We start from the raw sequence: 18903 nt of genomic DNA, 5'->3' as shown, positions 1-18903 counted from the left end.
AAATGCGGAGCTTTTGAAGGATTGGCAGCCTAACTGAAGGTTGTTCTAGAAGGAAGTCATACGGGCGGTTCAAAAGATGTGTGTGTTTTGTGTTAGAAGGGCCACCTTTTACCAAAAGTCTGTTAACTGAAAAGGTGGGAGGAAGGCGCTTAACAAGGGGCAAGACACACAGAAGGGAGAAGACTGTTGGTGGCACAAATTACTGGAACAATTTCACCTTCATTAAGAAACTTATCCTACCTCCATCTGCCCCACCCACCCCAATTGACTGCTCTTCTCCAGCAGTCTCGACAACAGCTTCCAAGTAATTTGAGCTCCATCTCGCATTCTTTCCTGAGGAACAGACTCAAGCTATGGATGGAGTCTTATAGAACTATTTCCGCCTCCTTCCAGGCCCAGCATGTCAGGGATGTACCTGGTGAAGAAAGGACGGGAGCAGAAGAAACTGGACCTCCACAGGGACTTCACGGTGGCGTCACCTGCTGAATTTGTGACTCGTTTTGGAGGAAACCATGTGATTGAAAAGGTATGGCTGCTGAAGAAGAAGCAATGCTCCCCTTAGGCTATTGTGATGCAGCCGGAATGGCTGCCTATTAAATACATTTCTTCAATATAACGCCCAGCACTTATAAAGAAACTTTATATAAAGCCAGGGAAATATTCCAGAAGCTCAGCGGTAATGCTGAAGGGTTCTACGGCTGAGCTGGGAACGAGCCCTGGAGACCTCCTGGCCTAAAATGAGCTGGATTGTCCAGTCAAATCTGTTTCAAGGTTCTCTCATCTGGTGCGCTTCCTGGAGAGATGAGTGGCCTGTGCACGCCTTCTTCCCAACCTCAGGTCCTGATCGCCAACAACGGCATTGCGGCTGTGAAGTGCATGAGGTCCATCCGCAGGTGGGCGTACGAGATGTTCCGGAATGAGCGGGCCATCCGGTTTGTGGTGATGGTGACACCTGAGGACCTGAAAGCCAATGCAGGTAGGCAAGCCGAGGCCGCCTTCTCAATTCCCCGGGGCTACGGATGGCTCTCTTCACCCTTTGGCTGAAAACCCTTCCTCTTCTAGAATACATCAAAATGGCAGACCACTACGTGCCCGTCTCTGGAGGAACCAATAACAACAACTATGCCAATGTAGAACTGATCGTGGATATCTCAAAAAGAATTCCCGTGCAGGTAATTACCCAAGTTTTCTGTCTGTCCTGGGCTGCCGTGAATTCTGTAGCAAAGAGCAGGTAGGAAAAGCGGGATGTAAATGTAATGAGTAGAATGGAATTTATGAAAATATAGAACTGCCAAAGGGATCCCTTTGGGCTCTGGGGCAAAGGATCACTTAAACTTAATTCTCCTCCTAGGCTGTCTGGGCTGGTTGGGGGCATGCCTCTGAAAACCCCAAACTTCCAGAGTTGCTGCAGAAACATGGGATTGCTTTCCTAGGTAGGTGTGTTTGTGTTGGCACCTTCAGCTAAGCACCAGATAGAACAGAAAATGTTACTCTCTGCCACCTACAGACTTACCTTTCCCCAAGTATGATTGCCAAGCTTGAATTTATGTGTTTTCCATGCAACCTCTTGAAATGGTTTGTTCTTGCTAAGTAAAAAAATAGATCTTGTTTCCCAGAATTTGTTCTTATTGTTCTTCTGGAACAAATTTTACCTCTTTGGAGCAGAGAATTTTTACAAATCTGTAAAGTGCCTACCCAGGCTAGCTTTTCTACTGGACCCAAGGAACCTCCTTGAGCAATCAAGGTTAAATGCCTGACTCACAAAACAGGTGTGAGCAAGCTCCCTGTCACTCTTTCTAATCCTGCCTATGTATAGCTGAGCTTCTCTGCTTTTGTCTGGGCCTCCAGCATTCCAGCCGAGCTCAGGGAGGCCTCTCCCAAATAGAGTGTTCCCCAAATGTCAGCTGAGCCTCTTTTCTCTGTTTACTAGGCCCACCCACTGAAGCCATGTGGGCCTTGGGGGACAAAGTGGCTTCCACCATCGTGGCCCAGACCATCCACATTCCAACCTTGCCGTGGAGTGGCAGTGGTAAGAGGACTTCCCCCTGCCTTGCTGTCCCGTGCCCTCTTTTTACCTGGGGTCTTGCAGCTGTGATGCCTGCTTCCATCTTGGCCACTCCAGATCTCACAGGATAGAGAAAGGGCTGCATGACAGGAATCTCCTCCCTTTTCCTGCCTTCTGATGTATTCCTCGCATTATTCTGAGGCATGATGAAGCCTGTGCTTCGATCATAAAGAAATAGCCCTTGCCCTTAAAGTTTTGTTGTAATTTTTTTTTCTAGACTTAGTTGCTGAATGGATCCAGGAGGAGAAGCAGCAGGTGGGGACGCTCACTGTTCCCTTGGAAACCTATCAGCGGGGCTGCGTGCGGGACGTGGAAGAAGGCTTAGAGGTAACTGGAGGCACCCCAGGTGCCTTCTTATGAGTTAGTGTTATTAATAACAATATTAGTAGAGAGGAAAAATGATAGAGGCTGAGGCAACTATGCGTGGAGGAAGGTTTTCTGAATTAAGCTGTCCTACCTTTGGGCTTCCTGTTGGATCCTGCATCGGCTGCAAAATGAAACAGACCAGGCAGATTTTTGTTCTTTAAAAGATTCATTAGCCTCCTTCATGGAAGGAGAGAATCAATCCTGTGTAAATCTCGGTTTATGTGGAATTTTAAGCATCAAACATTATTTTTCTGGCTGGACACAGTACCAAATAAATGGCAATGTTTGTTCATTCATGTCAGAAGCATCACAGTTAAAATAATGTATATGACACATGCAGTTTAAAATATAAAAGGCAGGATTAAAATATGTACAAATTAATAAGTGGGTAATGGAAGCCTGTCCTTTCAGGATTACTCTGTTCCCATGTTCCTAGAATTTGTGCAAAGTGCTACAGACATTATGAAACGGTTGGCAGCTAAGCACATGACTTTGTGCCACTTTGTCTTACTAGTTTAGGTAATCTATGCCGAGCATATAATCCAGCTATTGATGGACCTGCATATTTCAGCAGGTGGCAATGCCTCTCTGCATTGAATGCCAAGGTTGCATGTCCTTCGGCTTTGGCGCAGGCCTGGTCAGGCGCGTTTTGAGGAAGGCCGAGTCAGTCTGGGCAGCACAAGGCCTTTGAGGGGAAGTTCGGGGGTGGGATTCCAGAGGAGCCTTCTTCACCCATTGATCCTTCCTTCCTTCCTCCCCTCCTTTCTCTTCCTTCTCTCAACTGTCAGGCAGCCAAGAGAATCGGCTACCCGGTGATGGTCAAGGCCTCCGAAGGGGGAGGCGGCAAAGGGATTCGAATCGTGGAAGGGGTGGAGGAGTTCCCTGCCCGCTTCAGACAGGTAAAGGAGGAGCTGTTCTGGGACTTTCCAGGGCCAGATTTCCCCTCATTTTAAGGTATCCGTGTTCCTCCAAAGAAGGAATACCAGCCTGTTCTTTGTCATAGTTTATGAAATCCTCTTCCCTCAGCTTCCTTTAAAATCCACACTGAGAGAGAATTCAATTGTTTGACTTGAATTAATTAAGGGGTTTTTATCCTTGTACTCTTACAGCCCAGACTGCTGTCCTAATGCATAACTCCTTGGATTTTAGCCAGCTGTTTGGAAGATCTAGGCACCGTGGCGCTTTGTTTGATTTTCTTGCCCTTCGTCCAATAGGTGCAGAGCGAGGTCCCTGGGTCACCCATCTTCGTGATGAAGTTCTTGCAGCACGCCCGCCATCTTGAAGTCCAAGTCTTGGCTGACCAGTATGGGAACGCCATTTCCTTGTTCAGCCGGGACTGCTCCATCCAGCGGAGGCACCAGAAGATCATCGAGGAAGCCCCGGCCACTGTGGCTCCTCCGGCTGTCTTTGAGTACATGGAGAAGGTACGCATGTGCGAAGTCCTAGCAGAGAAGAAAGACCAACCACAGATGTCACTTCTTGGAAGGGAGCCCCAGAGCAAGCGCTCCACATGGAGAGCAGTTTGGCCATTGCAGCATTTCACTCCATGCTGCTTGTCTATTTTATTCCTGCTCTCTCTCTCCATGGGGCTGAAGATGCTGGTTCCTCTTTATTTCCCAGCCCCTTGCAATCTTCTAAATGGGCTATAAGGCGGGAAACCTTGACCGGCCCAAAATAACCAAGGGAGCCTCAAGGACAGAGATTTGAACCTAGGTCTTTTCATTCTTGGTTCCTACTAATGGAGAATATTTGTACCTCAGGGTTTTCCAACTGTGTGTCTGTTGTGACATTCATAAAAAGAAAGAGCTCCTACAGGGACTCTGTAGCACATGGTCTACACATATAGTAATGAATTCTTTGAGATTACATCCTCTGCTTTGCTTGGAAACACAACCACTCACTCCTCGGGAGCCGTTGTACTTGAATAACGTCCCAAGAAGTTGCGTATTTCTAACCCGGCTGTGTTGTATTTTTTCTCCGCAGTGCGCTGTGCGCCTTGCCAAAATGGTGGGCTATGTCAGTGCCGGGACGGTGGAGTACCTCTATAGTGAAGGAGGGAGCTTCCACTTCCTTGAGCTGAATCCCCGCCTGCAGGTGGAACATCCTTGCACAGAAATGATTGCTGACGTCAATTTACCGGCTGCTCAGCTCCAGGTATTCCTGTTCTCAAGTCAGTTTCTCCAGCGGCCGTTCTGAAGTGTGTCGGAGAGAGAGGGGCTTAGTTTATGTTGCAAAAGAAAGCTATGTGCCCCTTCAGAAGAAGCGCTGAGACGTCTAACAATTTTTTCTCGGCCTGTTTCTGTCTTTTCCTCCTTTCAGATTGCCATGGGGGTCCCGTTGCACAGAATAAAGGACATCCGAGCTCTCTATGGAGAGTCCCCATGGGGGGACCATCCCATCGCTTTTGAGGGCCCCAGCAATGCTCCCGTCCCTAGGGGCCACGTCATAGCAGCACGAATCACCAGTGAAAATCCTGATGAAGTCAGTGGAGTTAAAAATCTCTCATGTCTTCTTTTTAAGCAGTGCAAATGCCTAGAAAGGCTGGGGGTGGGCGGGGGCATAGTTGGGTGGGCTCTAGCTTGCCGGGTAAGAGGATAGGATCTAAAACATGCACTGTAAATAGTAAACAAACCTCCCGGTTTTTATTTGTTTAAAGTATTTGTTCTGTGCCTTTCTTTTCTTTTCTATGTTCTCCCCCGTAACTCTTTTCAACTGATAGCTAAAAATAATGAGCATGGCTGAGAGCTTTAGTGCAAATATCTAGTACAGGTAAAGGGACACAACAAAAAAGACCACTGTTTATTTTCCAATCAAGGCGGATTGAGTTTGAATAATTGCTTCCAGTTGCATCATCAAACTATTGGGCAATCACCCAATAACTATTGGGCAATCACCCACCAGCCAGGGTGGATTTGATTTAAATCGAGTTGATTTAAATCACAATTTAAATCATGATTTAAATCACTAGTAAAAAGGCTTGATTTAAATCAACTCCATTTAAATCATAATTTTTAAAGAGCAACTGTCATCTCTGCTACTCCTTTGACCCACTGTTGACTCACCGATAGTCCCAATGTTGCAGAATATACAGCCTCATGCTACATAACTAAGCTCCATTTCATGCTGAATAAACTAAATTATTTATGTATATTAAATAGAAAACTATCTTACGATAGATTTTTACCCCAAAAGTTTTTTATTAAAATAAATTTGATATAAATCAAAAAATCCAATTTAAATCAAAAAATCCAATTTAAATCAAAAAATCTGATTTTTTTTGATTTTTTTAAAAAAAATCATTGATTTTTATCCACCCTGATCACAGCTGACCCCTGAAAGGGAGGAAAATGCTGGTGCTTCATGGGTTTAAATGGTCATGAAGGAGACAATTTCTTCCCATCAGTCCTAACGGACTGGGAGAGGACATTGTAATCTCACTTTCTACCTGCTCAGAAGCCGCCTTGGAGCAGTGCCAAGGGCTGCCTCTTTAGAGCTTTGATGTGGCTCCAATTCTGCCAAAGGTGAGCAAGTCTGCCTTTCCTGCCCCCTCCCCCACCATCACCTGTCTCTTGCTGCACCTTGCAGGGTTTCAAGCCCAGCTCTGGCACAGTGCAAGAACTGAATTTCCGGAGCAATAAGAATGTCTGGGGATACTTCAGTGTGGCAGCCGCGGGTGGCTTGCACGAATTTGCCGATTCGCAGTTTGGACACTGTTTCTCCTGGGGAGAGAACCGCGAGGAGGCCATCTCGTCAGTATTGCCTTCCCTTAGGTTTTCATGGGTGGTGGAAACCTTGTGGGGGCTTCCCCAGGAGGCCCTTGGGACTCTCCATTGGCTCTCCTTTTATGGGGCACTCGCCCACCCCATCCACCCCCTGCGTTCTACTACCTGCTTTGTTAAAAAGAGCCAATTGCACGGATGGTCACACATCCCAAAAGGAACCTAATCCTGTCAGCTCCCCTCCCTTTGCTGGGGTGTGATTTTCACCCCCCTGGGATTGGGAGAAACAGAGCAAGTTGGGACTTTAAGCATCTGGCTTGTCTGCTTTCAGAAATTTAGTGGTCGCCTTAAAGGAGCTGTCCATCCGTGGGGACTTCCGGACGACGGTTGAATACCTGATTAAGTTGTTGGAGACCGAGAGTTTCCAGACGAACGAGACAGACACCAGCTGGCTCGATCATCTGATCGCTGAAAAAGTGCAGGTGGCAAAGAATTTGGCAGATTTTCAGGAATGGCTGCTTGTATCCTTAGAACCTTCTTTTTCAAAAAAGACCCTAGCCCATATTTTCTGTTTTTAGATAACCACGTTTTTATTTGGATTTACTCTCATGTTTTGCATGGAAAGACTCATCCTTGTATGTTGATGTTTTCCAAACTGAGCAAATTCTTCCTCCGTTGGCAGGCAGAGAAACCGGACACGATATTGGCTGTGGTCTGTGGTGCCCTTAACGTGGCAGATGGGACCTTTAGGACCTGCATGGACGATTTTCTGCATTTGCTGGAGAGGTAAAGGATCATCCTGGGATCCGAGCCCCTGGCCATTTCATGCAATTTATTGCGCCATCAGCAGGTCTCTATTGAGGGGAGGGGGCACAGGTGTAAATGCTTTGAAATGCATTCAGTGCAGTTTCAGGAATTAAGATGTGCTGGGATGCTCTGTGGAAGCTTGCCTTCCTAGGACCTAATACCTGGTGTTACGTTTGTAAGCCACCCCAGGAGTCTCTTGGAAAGAGTTAGAGGGGACGAATGTGATGTGATTCCTCTAAACATATTTGGGAATACTTTTTCTGACCTTCAACAGACAGTTACCTGAACGGGTCAGGGCACTTTTTGGTCCAGAAGTGTAAAATATTGGCTGGTTTTTCAGGGGCCAAGTTCTGCCAGCAGCCTCCCTCCTGAATATTGTTGATGTGGAACTAATTTACGAAGACACCAAATATGTGCTTAAGGTATGTGTGTGTTGTGGCCCGTCAGCGGCCTGTACAGTTAGTAGCTGATTCCGACAGCGAGAAGGTTGGTATGGTGCTGCGCCAGCAGTCTGTGCAGTTGGCACTCGAGTCGGACAATCAGGAGGCTGGAGAAGATGTGGTGCCAGAGGCGGGGATTCAGCCAGGGCCTTCAGAACCTCCAGAAGCTCCCTTAAGTGAAGAGGAAGAAGAGGAGGAGCCTCTTCTCGATGCACGAGCACGCAGAGCTGCAAAAAGGCAGGAGTGGCTCCTCAGGAGGAGGTCTCCTCGAGAGTAAGGCTTGGGGCTAATTGGCCACTCCCCTAGCCTATTTAAGGAAGGACAATGACCAATGCAATTTGCAGGAAACAACTTTGTTTAAATTCCTTCGTGTCTTGATTACAGAAAATGTTTGATTTGGCTCTTGTTTCTTATCAGTTTTCCTGCAAATTGCTTCTGGGCATTCTGCCAACCACAGTAAGATTATGGTTATCTGAAATACTGTGCCTCAGAACTGAGTTATTATTCTTTGAATTCTTGTCGGCTGTTAAATGAAGTTAAATTAACAGCCCTTGTTCAGAAAAGATTGATTTATTGTACTTGTGTTCGAACAACTACTAAGAAAGCTCATCAGTAGTCTTTAATTAGTAAACTAAGGTTTGTACGGACTTTGTGTGTGCTGCGTTCTTTGGGGTCCGTAGCTGTGGCCCAAATTTCTGTGGGCTGAAATGGGAAAAAATCCTTTTTGGATAGAACAGGGAGGGAGTTGTCTCTCTCCCTTTCCCCCTCTTTTGTTTTGGTTATTAAAACAATCGGCATTTATGCTTGGGAGGAAAGCAAAAAAGGCTGATTTCTGCGGCCTCTGACAGGTCGCCCGTCAGTCCCTGACCACCTACGTCATCCTAATGAACGGCACCCACATTGAGATCGATGTGCACCGGCTGAACGACGGGGGGCTCCTCCTGTCTTACAACGGCAACAGTTACATCACCTATATGAAAGAAGAAACCGACCGGTAGGTGATGAAAGGGCTCTCCTGCCCGACATGCACAAACGCTCACACCCGGGCCTCACAAACACACTTCTTCCATTGCACAACCATTTCTTGATCTCTGCGGTTGGTTACTTGGCTAAGAGTCCTTTCTTGATGGAACGAGGGGGCCTTGGAAGGAGCCAGTTGATGAGCTCGGCTGAAAGAAGCAGAATCCGAGGCTCTCTCTTCCTCAGAGAGGCAACATCCAACCAGGTTTTTATTTTATGTTCTTTTATTTGCTTCTTCGTCCTCTGGCTTCTGACCTCCAGATACCGCATCACAATCGGCAACAAAAGCTGTGATTTTGAGAAAGAGAAAGATCAATCCTTGCTCCGGGCCCCCTCTGCAGGGAAGCTGCTGCAGTATACAGTGGAGGACGGGGGTCACATCTATGGGGGTCACAGCTATGCAGAAATGGAGGTAACTCTTGCACCGACCGGGGGGGGAGGGGAATCTGGATTTTTCACCATGGAAAGTGGCTGTTTCCCTGTTTTGACCTAGGTTTCCTGAGTCAGTAAAACACATGAGTAGTCCCAAAAATCTCTTTTATTGCAACAGCTGTGAATTCTGTTCATTCACAGATGAGTCCCAAAATAAAGAGTCCTTCGGGATAAGGCTGATAATCACCCACTTTTATCTCTCTTGACACGCTGCCAAAGACCTACTTGGCAAAGCCACACGGAGTCCAGAATCAAACAGAGCTTCAGGCTTTAAACTGCACAGAATTAACAATGTTGCTTCCTGCAAAGGCTCATGTGCCTTTACGCCTCTTTTAAGTCTTATGGGAGAGGCCAGTCATCTCCCAGCCCTACTCCCGAGTTGTCCCTTTTGTTTTAACTGTTCTTACCTTCTGGCAGCTCTGTGCATGCGCGCACTGGGAACAAGCTCCCCCTGTTCCTCTGCCTCCCTGAGGTCCGACTCTGGAGGTACCTCCCAGATGGCCCTTTCTCTTCCTCTGATGCAGAGCCTTGTCTGAGCCTTCCCCAGACTCCCAGGACTGGCCCATGCTCCTCCCCAACCTCCTCACTGTCCGACTCTGCTGCCAGCTCCGCAGCCCGCTGGCGGACCACAACATTCTCACTAATGGTTCCTAACATTAATGTGTGTATTTTGGGAGCGTTCTGGCTCTGTTAGCTGGCTGGCAGTCAAGAGACAAGCAGGTTCAGCCTTTTCCTCCTTCAGACCATCATCCTGGACAGCGTAACTTTGGTCCACTTGCCGGATGCTCAAAGCATAATTGATGATGTTGGGATCATTTGGAAACCATCCAGATGTGCAGGTCCGTTGCTCTCCAAACAGGTGATGAAGATGGTGGTATCCCTGACAGTGGAAGAGTCGGGCATCATCCGCTACGTGAGACGGCCGGGCACGTTGTTAGAGGCGGGCTGCGTGGTAGCTCGGCTTGAGCTAGACGACCCCACCAAAGTTCACCTGGTGAGTAACGGAGCGGCTGGAAGCCATTTGGGGGAGAGAGAGCAAAACCCGCCTGGGAGCCACTCTGTGTTTGCGGGGCACCCAGGATGAATCAAGGAGGCCGCCTAGTGCATCTCTTCAGGGCTTCTCTTTACCCCCAGAAGCGCCTGGGCTGCTGGGGGTGGTGGTGGTGAGCCTTTCTCTTGTGTATTCAAATGCAACAGCCTCGTGCTAGAACTCCTTTGAAGTCATTTCCGGATCACAGGAAGCTGCTGAATGGTGGATTTTCTGATTATAAAGTTCTGTTTATTTTTATGCTTTGCCTCTCTGCCTGCCAATGCTGCCCTCAGGCCCAGTTGTACATGGGGGGGCTCTCCCCTCAACCGCCCCTGCCCATCCTTGGCGAGAAGCTGCACCAGGTCTTCCACAACGTGCTGGAGAACTTGCAGAATGTCATGAACGGGTATTGCTTGCCAGAGCCTTATTTCTCTGCCAAGGTATGTTTTAACATTTGCCTGTTAAAAATCAAGTTTGGAAAAAATCTGGCTTGGGATATCCTGGCTTGTTGAGGATATGTTCCTGACTTTCAAGGAAAGCCCTTGGAAGACAAAGAGGAGGAGGAAGGCAGCGAAAGATGGCAGGGGGAGAGGCTCCTGAACCAGTTTGTGCAGGTTACAGCAGAAGAGACTGAAGGAAAAGACAAGCTCGCTTCTCTCCATCAGCCAGAAAAGAAGCTGCTTATGTGGGAAAATCTTGTTTTCCTCCTTTCGGCCAGTCCCCATTGCTGACCCCCCCACAAATCTCCTGAGCCGAAGGGAGGCCCCTTCCCTTCCGTCTTCTGTGGTCTGGCACCAGCGGAGGGCCAGAGCTCCCTTGCTTACATTTTCTGTGATTCATTCACATGATCTCTGAATCCTTGAACCTTCTTTTTCCCCAACTCAGATCAAAGAATGGGTGGATAAACTGATGAGGACCCTCCGGGATCCTTCCCTTCCCCTGCTGGAGCTGCAGGAGATCATGACGAGCACGCAGGGCCGGATTCCAATCTCTGTGGAGAAGTCCATCCGGAAAGTGATGGCCCAGTACGCCAGCAACGTCACCTCCGTGCTCTGCCAGTTCCCCAGCCAGCAGGTGAGGGAGGGCTGCGGCCAAGAAGCCGACGGTGCAGGAATGAGCAGGAGATGGATGATACCGACTGGCTGGGGAATTCTGGGAAATGAAGTCCACCTCTCTTAAAAGTTGCTCAGGTTGAGGAACACAGCTATAAAGGATCGTTCCCTCTTTCTTTTCAAGATTGCCAGTATTTTGGACAGCCACGCAGCCACCCTGCAACGCAAAGCTGACCGGGAAGTCTTCTTCATGAACACCCAGAGTATTGTGCAGTTGGTTCAGAGGTAGGTTTGTGTGTTGGTCCTCCATCTTTGCGACAATCACACCACCACACTCCCTGCCTGAACATCTGCAGGGAGAGGTGGCCTGTTTTGTTGCACCAGCCAATTTGATCTTCCTGCCTGGAATCTGGCCTGGTCTGGTCTAGGCAGGCCCTGAGCATTTGTAGCAGCACTGAAGGTGATTTGAAAAGTGGAATGGAGTCTCCTGCATTGGTACTCTCTTCACCAGGGCTCCTGCCGTAAACAAGCTGGGCAGAGTTTCTGCTTTTGTCACAAAGATTGTGCCCAAAACATCTTACATGACGACAGTGAATCATCCCTGGCCCTCTTCCTCCTCTTTCTCCATCGTCTGCTCCCAAGACCTACAAGTGACTCGTGCATCCCATCTTCTCTCTCGGCCCCTCATTCCAGGTATCGCAGTGGCATCCGAGGCCACATGAAATCGGTGGTGCTGGATCTGCTGAGGCGGTACCTGCAGGTGGAGACCCAGTTCCAGCAAGGTAAGGTGGAGGAGGAGGGTGCCGGCTGAGCTTCCCCAGAAGGCGGCACCACCTTCTCTGCAACTCGCTCCTCCTTGGGTTTCCGCTTGTGCTCCAGCTCATTACGACAAATGTGTGATCATCCTGAGGGAGCAGCACATGCCCAACATGACCCCCGTCCTGGAATGCATTTTCTCCCACGCCCAGGTGGCCAAGAAGAACCTCCTGGTGACCATGTTGATTGTGAGTTGAAAAAGGAGCCGCTTCCTGAACTGAGCAGGAGAGGGGGCCTCCAGCTTCCCTCCAGCCACCCCTTTTCCATCTGGGCACAGAGCTGCAGGGCCCACCCAGCGGGAAGATCGGGCCTGGGAAGGCGGTCCTTTGTTGCCCCATTAGACAAGACCAGTGCAGTGATACAGCTGAAGGTTGGTTTTGTTTTGTTGTCCAGGACCAGCTTTGTAGCCGAGACCCGACCTTGACCGATGAGCTGATGGCCATCCTGAACGAGCTCACCCAGCTCAGCAAAACGGAGCATGCCAAAGTGGCCTTACGGGCTCGCCAGGTCAGGGGTGGCCGATCATCCTGGCTGACTCTCCCTGACTTGCCTGGGGGGGTGGGGGGAATCTATTAACCCAGCCCTCCTTTGCCACCAGGTGCTGATTGCCTCCCACCTGCCGTCCTACGAACTGCGGCACAACCAGGTGGAGTCCATCTTTCTCTCTGCCATCGACATGTATGGGCACCAGTTCTGTCCTGAAAACCTAAAGGTGACTTCTTGAACATCCCATTCCCCGGGACTCCTGAGGTCCGAGCAACACCTGCTCACTCCGTCTTCTTTTACAGAAACTCATTCTTTCGGAAACCACCATCTTCGATGTCTTGCCCACCTTCTTCTATCACGCCAACCAGGTGGTACGCATGGCGGCCCTGGAGGTAAGGAGGGGATTGGGAGGCTTCGGTGACTTCGCTGTGACCGAGGGTGGGGCAGTGGGCGGAGGGGGGCCGTTTCACAGAAAAGATGGCCTTTGTTTTGCCATGGAGCTGCTGAGTGCAGATCGCTGCCATAAGTTCTGTGCTGGGAGAAAATCATGCAACGGTACCTCGGCCACAAACCCGCGAGTGTCCTGCTTCCTTTTGCCTTTCCAGGTATATGTGAGGAGGGCCTACATTGCCTACGAGCTGAACAGCCTGCAGCACCGCCAGTTGCTGGACGGCACCTGCGTGGTTGAGTTCCAGTTCATGCTGCCTTCCTCACACCCAAACAGGTGGGGCAAATGTCCCTAAGCCTTTATGGGGGGGGAGAGGAGCGGTGGGAGAGGGTCTGCCTGGGGAAGGTCTCTGCTTTGCAAGCCTGAGAGTGGGGGAAGGCCGAGGGGTCCCGGTGGTTCTGCCTCAGAGCAAGGGAGCTATTGGTGTTCCTGTCTCTTTTCAGAGGAAGCAGCCCCACCCTGAGCAGGTAGCGTGGAGTTCTTTTGGCTCTGCAGCATGATAACAGTTACCCCAAAGCTCAGCTCCGCCATAACTGCCTCCTTGACTTTTCTCTTAACTGCCCCGCTCAAAGCCCTTTGGATTGGCTACTAACTTTCTGTCTGAGGGGCATGTGGGGGCAAAACACCGTGCTGGGCCCACGTAACAAGTGGGTGATGGAGAAGGCAAAGGGGCCCCTTGTGGCAAAAAGGCAACCTTTTTTTTTAAAGCCTTTTGAAAAGGAAACTGTCCGTTCCTCATGGCCTTCGGGCTGGTATCGGCTCCAGCTGGGTGGCTGCACAGTGTCAAGCTGCCCTTGGAAGCAACAGGTCCACAAATCAGTGCTCCGTCTGATGTTTCCCCTCCCCTCCCCCCAGAATGTCCGTGCCAGTCAGCATCTCCAACCCAGATTTGGTCCGGCACAGCACGGAGCTTTTCATGGACAGCGGCTTTTCCCCTCTCTGCCAGAGAATGGGAGCCATGGTGGCCTTTGACAGATTTGACGATTTCACCCGGTAGGTGGCCACCTGGGAGAGAAGCAAGCATTGTCCCAGGCCTCGTGTGTGTGTGTGTGTGTGTGTGTGAATCACTGCATTGCTGTTCCCGTTATGCTTAAGTATTGGCCATGCAAGCTGGGCCTGTCAGGAGTTGGAGGCAAAGAGGTCCTCCATGCTCTCCCCCAGGGAGGGCGCTTTGATCTTTTCTCCCTCACTTTTTTCCCACTTTACCTTTCTTTTTTAAAAAAATTTAAATCCCACCTTTATTATTTCTGAGGCCTCTTGACTTGTTCTCCATTTGGATGAGCGGCAGTTCACCTTGGAAGAAGGAGTTACTTGGGGCTGCGTGTGTGTGAGGGGAAGCAGAAAAGGAACATTTTTGGAAAATATAAATCTGGTTCACTCTGTCGCTGCAGATACAGAGTTCCCAAGGTGGAAGTTGTAGCCTTTTCGGTTCTGGAAGCTGAGATGCCCTTGCAGGATTAGATTTGGTTCCTCAGTAGCAAGATGTTCTGTTCCCAGATGTCATCTTTGTTTGTTTGTCTTCTCACCTCCAGCCTCTCTTCCGTTTGCCTGCTAGGAATTTCGATGAAGTTATTTCCTGCTTTGCTGAGCAGGAGAGCCCCCTTTTCAGTGAAGTCAGGTCTACCTTTTACGATGAAGACGACAACAAAGTGAGTGTTTCTGAGCTGCCAGCTCCTCTCTGCTGGGTTACGGCTGGGCCTAATCCCGGGGTGAAATCCAGCAGGTTCTGACAGGTTCTGGAGAACCGGTAGCGGAAATTTTGAGCAGTTCAGAGAACTGGTAAATACCACCTCTGGCTGGCACTAGAGTGGGGAGGGAATGGAGATTTTGCAATATCCTTCCCCCAGGAGTGGGGAGGGAATGGAGATTTTGCAGTATCCTTCCCCTGCCACGCCCACCAAGCCACACCATGCCCATCAAACCACGTCCCCAGAACTGGTAGTAAAAAAATTTGGATTTCACCACTGGCCTAACCCCTGTGTGGGCTTGTGGCTTCCAGAATGTCCGGGAGGAGCCCATCCACATCTTGAACGTGGCCATCCGGTGGGCAGATCACCAGGAGGATGAAGAGTTGGTGCCGATCTTCAGGGCCTTCGCTCAATCCAAGGTCTGTTCTCACGAAAGCCTGGATTTCCTCCCCTGGGCGGCTTGGCCTCTGGCTTTGCTGAGATAAAGGGCTGATTTATTGATTTGCTCGCTTTAAAAGCTGACCTTCTGAATCCTTTGCTCCACATCCAAGCAGGGCTGCATATCCTCAGCTCAGCTCCTGTCTGAATACGGACAAAAATGCCTTCATCTAATCCGAGTCTCCTTCCTGATTTCGTTCCTCTTTTGCCCTGGTGACAGGAGGGCAGTTGATAATATTTCTTTCCTGAGATTATTCAGATGTTTGGTCTTTTCTCGTCTTCTTTCCCCATACAGAATAATATCCTTGTTGACTATGGGCTGCGAAGAATCACGTTTTTGATAACCCGGCAGGTCAGTGGAATCACACACACACACACACACACACACGCACACATGAAATATATATGGAAGTGTATACATGACTGTTGATAATCATGGTGGAATTAACTGCTGTTTAAAAAGCAAACGTTGGCAGCTGCTGCTCTTTCTCCTCACTGGTAACTTCTGTCTTCTTTTGCAGAGGGAGTTCCCAAAGTTCTTCACTTTCCGAGCTCGGGATGAGGTGAGGGGCTGTTTAATCCTCCGGGTGACACCCGATCTTGGTTTTAACCTGCGGTGGGTACAACCTTAGCCGCAACATTATATCCCACATGTTTTTGCTGCGTCTTCCTCAGTTTGCTGAAGACCACATCTATCGCCACTTGGAGCCAGCGCTGGCTTTCCAGCTGGAGCTGAATCGCATGCGCAACTTCGACCTGACCGCGGTGCCATGTGCCAACCACAAGATGCACCTTTACCTGGGTGCTGCCAAGGTGGATGAAGGCACTGAAGTCACCGACTACAGGTTCTTCATCCGTGCCATTGTCAGACACTCCGATCTGATCACCAAGGTGAGTTTAGGGCTGAGTTACAGGCAGCCCTTGGGGGTCCCGGGAGACACTTTCTGCTCCTGGGGGGCCGTTGGTGCTCTCCGAGCTTGGCGGTTTTATTGCAGGCGTTTCATGACCCAAACATCATCAGGTAACATCATCAGTGTAGTGATGGTGTTGCCGACTAGCACTGACGATATTTCGTAGTTTTGGTAATGAAATGTCTGCAGCCAAGCTCAGAGAGCAGCAAGGACCCCCCCGTCCTCTTCCTCTTTTACCTCCTCCTCTTCCTTCTCCACTCCGCAAATCCTCTTCCCTTCTGGCACTGATGATGTTACCTAGTTGGGTCATGAAAGGTCTGCAAGAAAACAGCCAAGCTCAGAGAGCACCGAGGACCCCCTCAGTCCAACCCTGAGCTACAAATATTCTCCTTTTTTGGTACTTCCTGTGGAGCCCAGCAGCCCATTCCGGGATCCTGAGAAGGGTCTCCTCTCTGCCTGTCTCATTGACAAGCCTTTTTCTCTCTCTCCCTTTCCTGCCTCCTCCGTCTTCCCATCCAGGAGGCCTCCTTCGAGTACCTGCAGAACGAGGGCGAGCGGCTGCTCTTGGAAGCCATGGACGAGCTGGAGGTGGCCGCCAGCAACACCAGCGTCCGTACCGACTGCAACCACATCTTCCTCAACTTTGTCCCCACCGTTGTGATGGACCCATCCAAGGTCTGCGTGGCTTCTGTCTCTAGAAAGCCCGCCGTGCTTGTAGAGTAAGAAGCTCCTCCTGACCTCATTTTGGTGCCCCCACCCCCCAGATCGAGGAGTCTGTGAGGTCCATGGTGATGCGGTACGGCAGCCGCCTCTGGAAGCTGCGAGTCCTTCAAGCGGAAGTGAAGATCAACATCCGCCTGATGCCAACAGCCCAAGCGGTTCCCGTCCGCCTCTTCCTCACCGACGAGTCCGGATACTACCTGGATATCAGCCTCTACAAGGAAGTCAGCGACCCCAGCACAGGAAGCGTAGGTGCCCCCGAGCCCTTGAGCGCTTCATGCATCCCCCAGATTGGCTTCCCTTCTTCTCTCAGGAGTGGGTGGTCCTCCAGAAGTCTATTTCCCAACTGAGCCCACCACCACCCCCGGGTGCTTCGGGTCTGCGCAGACTTCACCCCATGCTGAGCTCAGGGTCTAGGCACCTGGAGAGCGCCTCCAGATCAGAGTGTAAAGTCTACAGTTAGGTGTGCATTTGTGAAAATTCAGTGCTGCTTCTTGCCTGACTCGAATTGCCTAAACCGAGAGAGGCTGCCTGATCCTTTCTTTGCTTTGTGTCCTGACCTAGATTATGTTCAACTCCTACGGGGAGAATCAGGGGCCCATGCACGGCATGCTGATCAACACGCCCTACGTCACCAAGGACCTGCTCCAGGCCAAGCGCTTCCAGGCCCAGTCGCTGGGCACCACCTATGTCTACGACTTCCTGGAGATGTTCCGGCAGGTGGGCTGGGCAGTGGCTCAAGGTGCTCCTCTCCCCTGGCTCGTTCGGCCACCTGGGTAGAGAGACGCTCAGTGCCGCTGCTGTTCACTGGGCTTCCACCATAACTATGCACAGGCTCCAGGCTTAATGCTCGAGAGGCTCCAGAGCAGGGATTGGGGGTCCTAGTTTCTCTCTTCAGTGGAGCTTCTGATTTGAGAGTTGCTGCAGATTTTTAAATTAAAAGACGGATGGACAGACACACACACACACTGAATATTGGGAAATGTTTTCTTGAAGCAAGTGTCTCCCACAAAATTGGACTACAATAGCCCAGTTCATCTGGAGAGAAAGCCCACCTATAGACCTGCCTCTCCAGAAATATTAGGAAAAGCAAATGGGTACCCAATGGGCAGAGGTGTCTCTTCCAAATCTCTCCCAAAGAGGCTCCGTGCCAATGGAATGGGGAGAACTGGGTCTCTTGATGGAGAGCCCACTTCTCATCCTCCAGAGTCCAGGAAATGTCCTTCTCTCCACTCCCTTGAGCTGTGTCTGCCCCTAAGAATCCCCCTGATGCTGTGAACGCTTCCTTCTCCTTCTCAGGCTCTGTTCAAGCAGTGGGGATCCACTGAGGACGTCAACCCCACCGATGTGCTGACTTACACGGAACTGGTGCTGGATGCCCAGGGGAAGATGGTGCAGCTGAACAGGCTGCCGGGAGGAAATGAGGTAAGCGCTGAGATTAAGACAAACCGAAGCTTGAGAGAGGAGGGGGGATCGCCAGGGAGGTTTGAGACAGCTGGGTGTCCTTGCAAACTGAGGGGCTGCCTGCCTTTGTTCTTCTGTTTAAGCTGGTTTGCTGCAGGCCTCTGTTAAAGAGGATTCAGTGGCAAAATGGTAGAACATCCTCCAGATTAAGAAATGCAGATTGATCAGCTCCTCTTTCCTCCTCCCCCTGCCAGATCGGAATGGTGGCCTTCAAAATGAAGCTGAAGACCCCCGAGTACCCCAAGGGCCGTGACATTGTGCTCATCAGCAACGACATCACCTACAAGATCGGGTCCTTTGGGCCTGCCGAGGATCTCCTTTTCCTGCGGGCATCGGAGCTGGCCCGTGCGGAGGGCATCCCACGGGTCTACATTGCAGCCAACAGTGGTGCCCGCATCGGGTTTGCTGACGAGATCAAGAGCAAGTTCCAGATAGGCTGGATAGACCCAGCAGATCCCTACAAGGTATGTGGAGTATTGTGGGACCCAGGGGGATTCCATCGTGGCTGAATCTCCCCTTGGGAAGATGAGGAGACACCTTCGTTGCTCAAGCTGAGCCTCGTTGTCTAGGGAGAGAGTGTTCCTTGACATTTCCAGGGCCTCGTCCTTCATGTCTGAAGGCATAATGGCAGACAGGCAGGCAGGCATGAAGCAACTTCTTAACCAATAACCAGAAGCAAGAGAGGCTGTGGTTCCTCAAACTCCTCTGATGGTGGGAGAGCAGAGAAGGACCCACTGCCCCAAACCTGAGAGGGAAACAAGAACAATCTTTTCCCCAGTTCCTTGTTCCTGTTTGAGGAAGACCACCAAAACGATTGAATTGTATGCTTCTCTAAAGGCTTCTTAGCAGTCTTGTGCACCAAATTTATCCAGCTAATCCTGCCCCCCCCACTCTTTCCCAAAGGGATTCAAGTACCTGTACTTAACACCTCAGGATTACACGAGGATCAGCTCCATGAATTCTGTTCACTGCAGGCATGTGGAAGAGGCTGGTGAGTCCAG

At 50.2% G+C, this 18903-nt stretch overlaps 1 protein-coding gene across 3 annotated transcripts in view; it reads left to right on the top strand.

Annotated features, from left to right (window-relative positions):
• ACACB (acetyl-CoA carboxylase beta) overlaps positions 1-18903 on the top strand; it is a 32116-nt gene that overhangs the window by 5713 nt on the left and 7500 nt on the right. For all 3 annotated transcript variants that reach the window (XR_015730305.1, XM_060691969.2, XM_087880583.1), the window contains 38 exons: positions 394-526; positions 838-976; positions 1063-1172; positions 1352-1433; positions 1931-2029; positions 2283-2392; positions 3220-3330; positions 3646-3855; positions 4415-4585; positions 4751-4912; positions 6017-6180; positions 6482-6632; positions 6833-6936; positions 7298-7379; positions 8246-8391; positions 8679-8829; positions 9709-9843; positions 10173-10319; positions 10765-10953; positions 11116-11216; positions 11625-11713; positions 11811-11935; positions 12141-12254; positions 12346-12459; positions 12536-12625; positions 12839-12957; positions 13537-13674; positions 14237-14330; positions 14681-14788; positions 15103-15159; positions 15329-15370; positions 15483-15698; positions 16238-16393; positions 16483-16686; positions 17003-17158; positions 17738-17863; positions 18097-18366; positions 18806-18903. Coding sequence is in view for 2 of the 3 variants with exons in the window: in XM_060691969.2 (XP_060547952.2) it covers positions 394-526; positions 838-976; positions 1063-1172; positions 1352-1433; positions 1931-2029; positions 2283-2392; positions 3220-3330; positions 3646-3855; positions 4415-4585; positions 4751-4912; positions 6017-6180; positions 6482-6632; positions 6833-6936; positions 7298-7379; positions 8246-8391; positions 8679-8829; positions 9709-9843; positions 10173-10319; positions 10765-10953; positions 11116-11216; positions 11625-11713; positions 11811-11935; positions 12141-12254; positions 12346-12459; positions 12536-12625; positions 12839-12957; positions 13537-13674; positions 14237-14330; positions 14681-14788; positions 15103-15159; positions 15329-15370; positions 15483-15698; positions 16238-16393; positions 16483-16686; positions 17003-17158; positions 17738-17863; positions 18097-18366; positions 18806-18903 (5013 nt within the window). In the remaining variant the exon portion in view is untranslated. The remainder of the gene's footprint in view (positions 1-393; positions 527-837; positions 977-1062; positions 1173-1351; positions 1434-1930; positions 2030-2282; positions 2393-3219; positions 3331-3645; positions 3856-4414; positions 4586-4750; positions 4913-6016; positions 6181-6481; positions 6633-6832; positions 6937-7297; positions 7380-8245; positions 8392-8678; positions 8830-9708; positions 9844-10172; positions 10320-10764; positions 10954-11115; positions 11217-11624; positions 11714-11810; positions 11936-12140; positions 12255-12345; positions 12460-12535; positions 12626-12838; positions 12958-13536; positions 13675-14236; positions 14331-14680; positions 14789-15102; positions 15160-15328; positions 15371-15482; positions 15699-16237; positions 16394-16482; positions 16687-17002; positions 17159-17737; positions 17864-18096; positions 18367-18805) is intronic.

The sequence above is a fragment of the Pantherophis guttatus genome, chromosome 17 (genome assembly GCF_059756535.1).
Source record: "Pantherophis guttatus breed Tessera chromosome 17, ASM5975653v1, whole genome shotgun sequence".
NCBI classification, from domain to species: Eukaryota; Metazoa; Chordata; class Lepidosauria; order Squamata; family Colubridae; genus Pantherophis; species Pantherophis guttatus.
The sequence above is the reverse complement of the archived record's forward strand: the minus strand, read 5'-3'. Positions and strand labels throughout refer to the sequence as shown.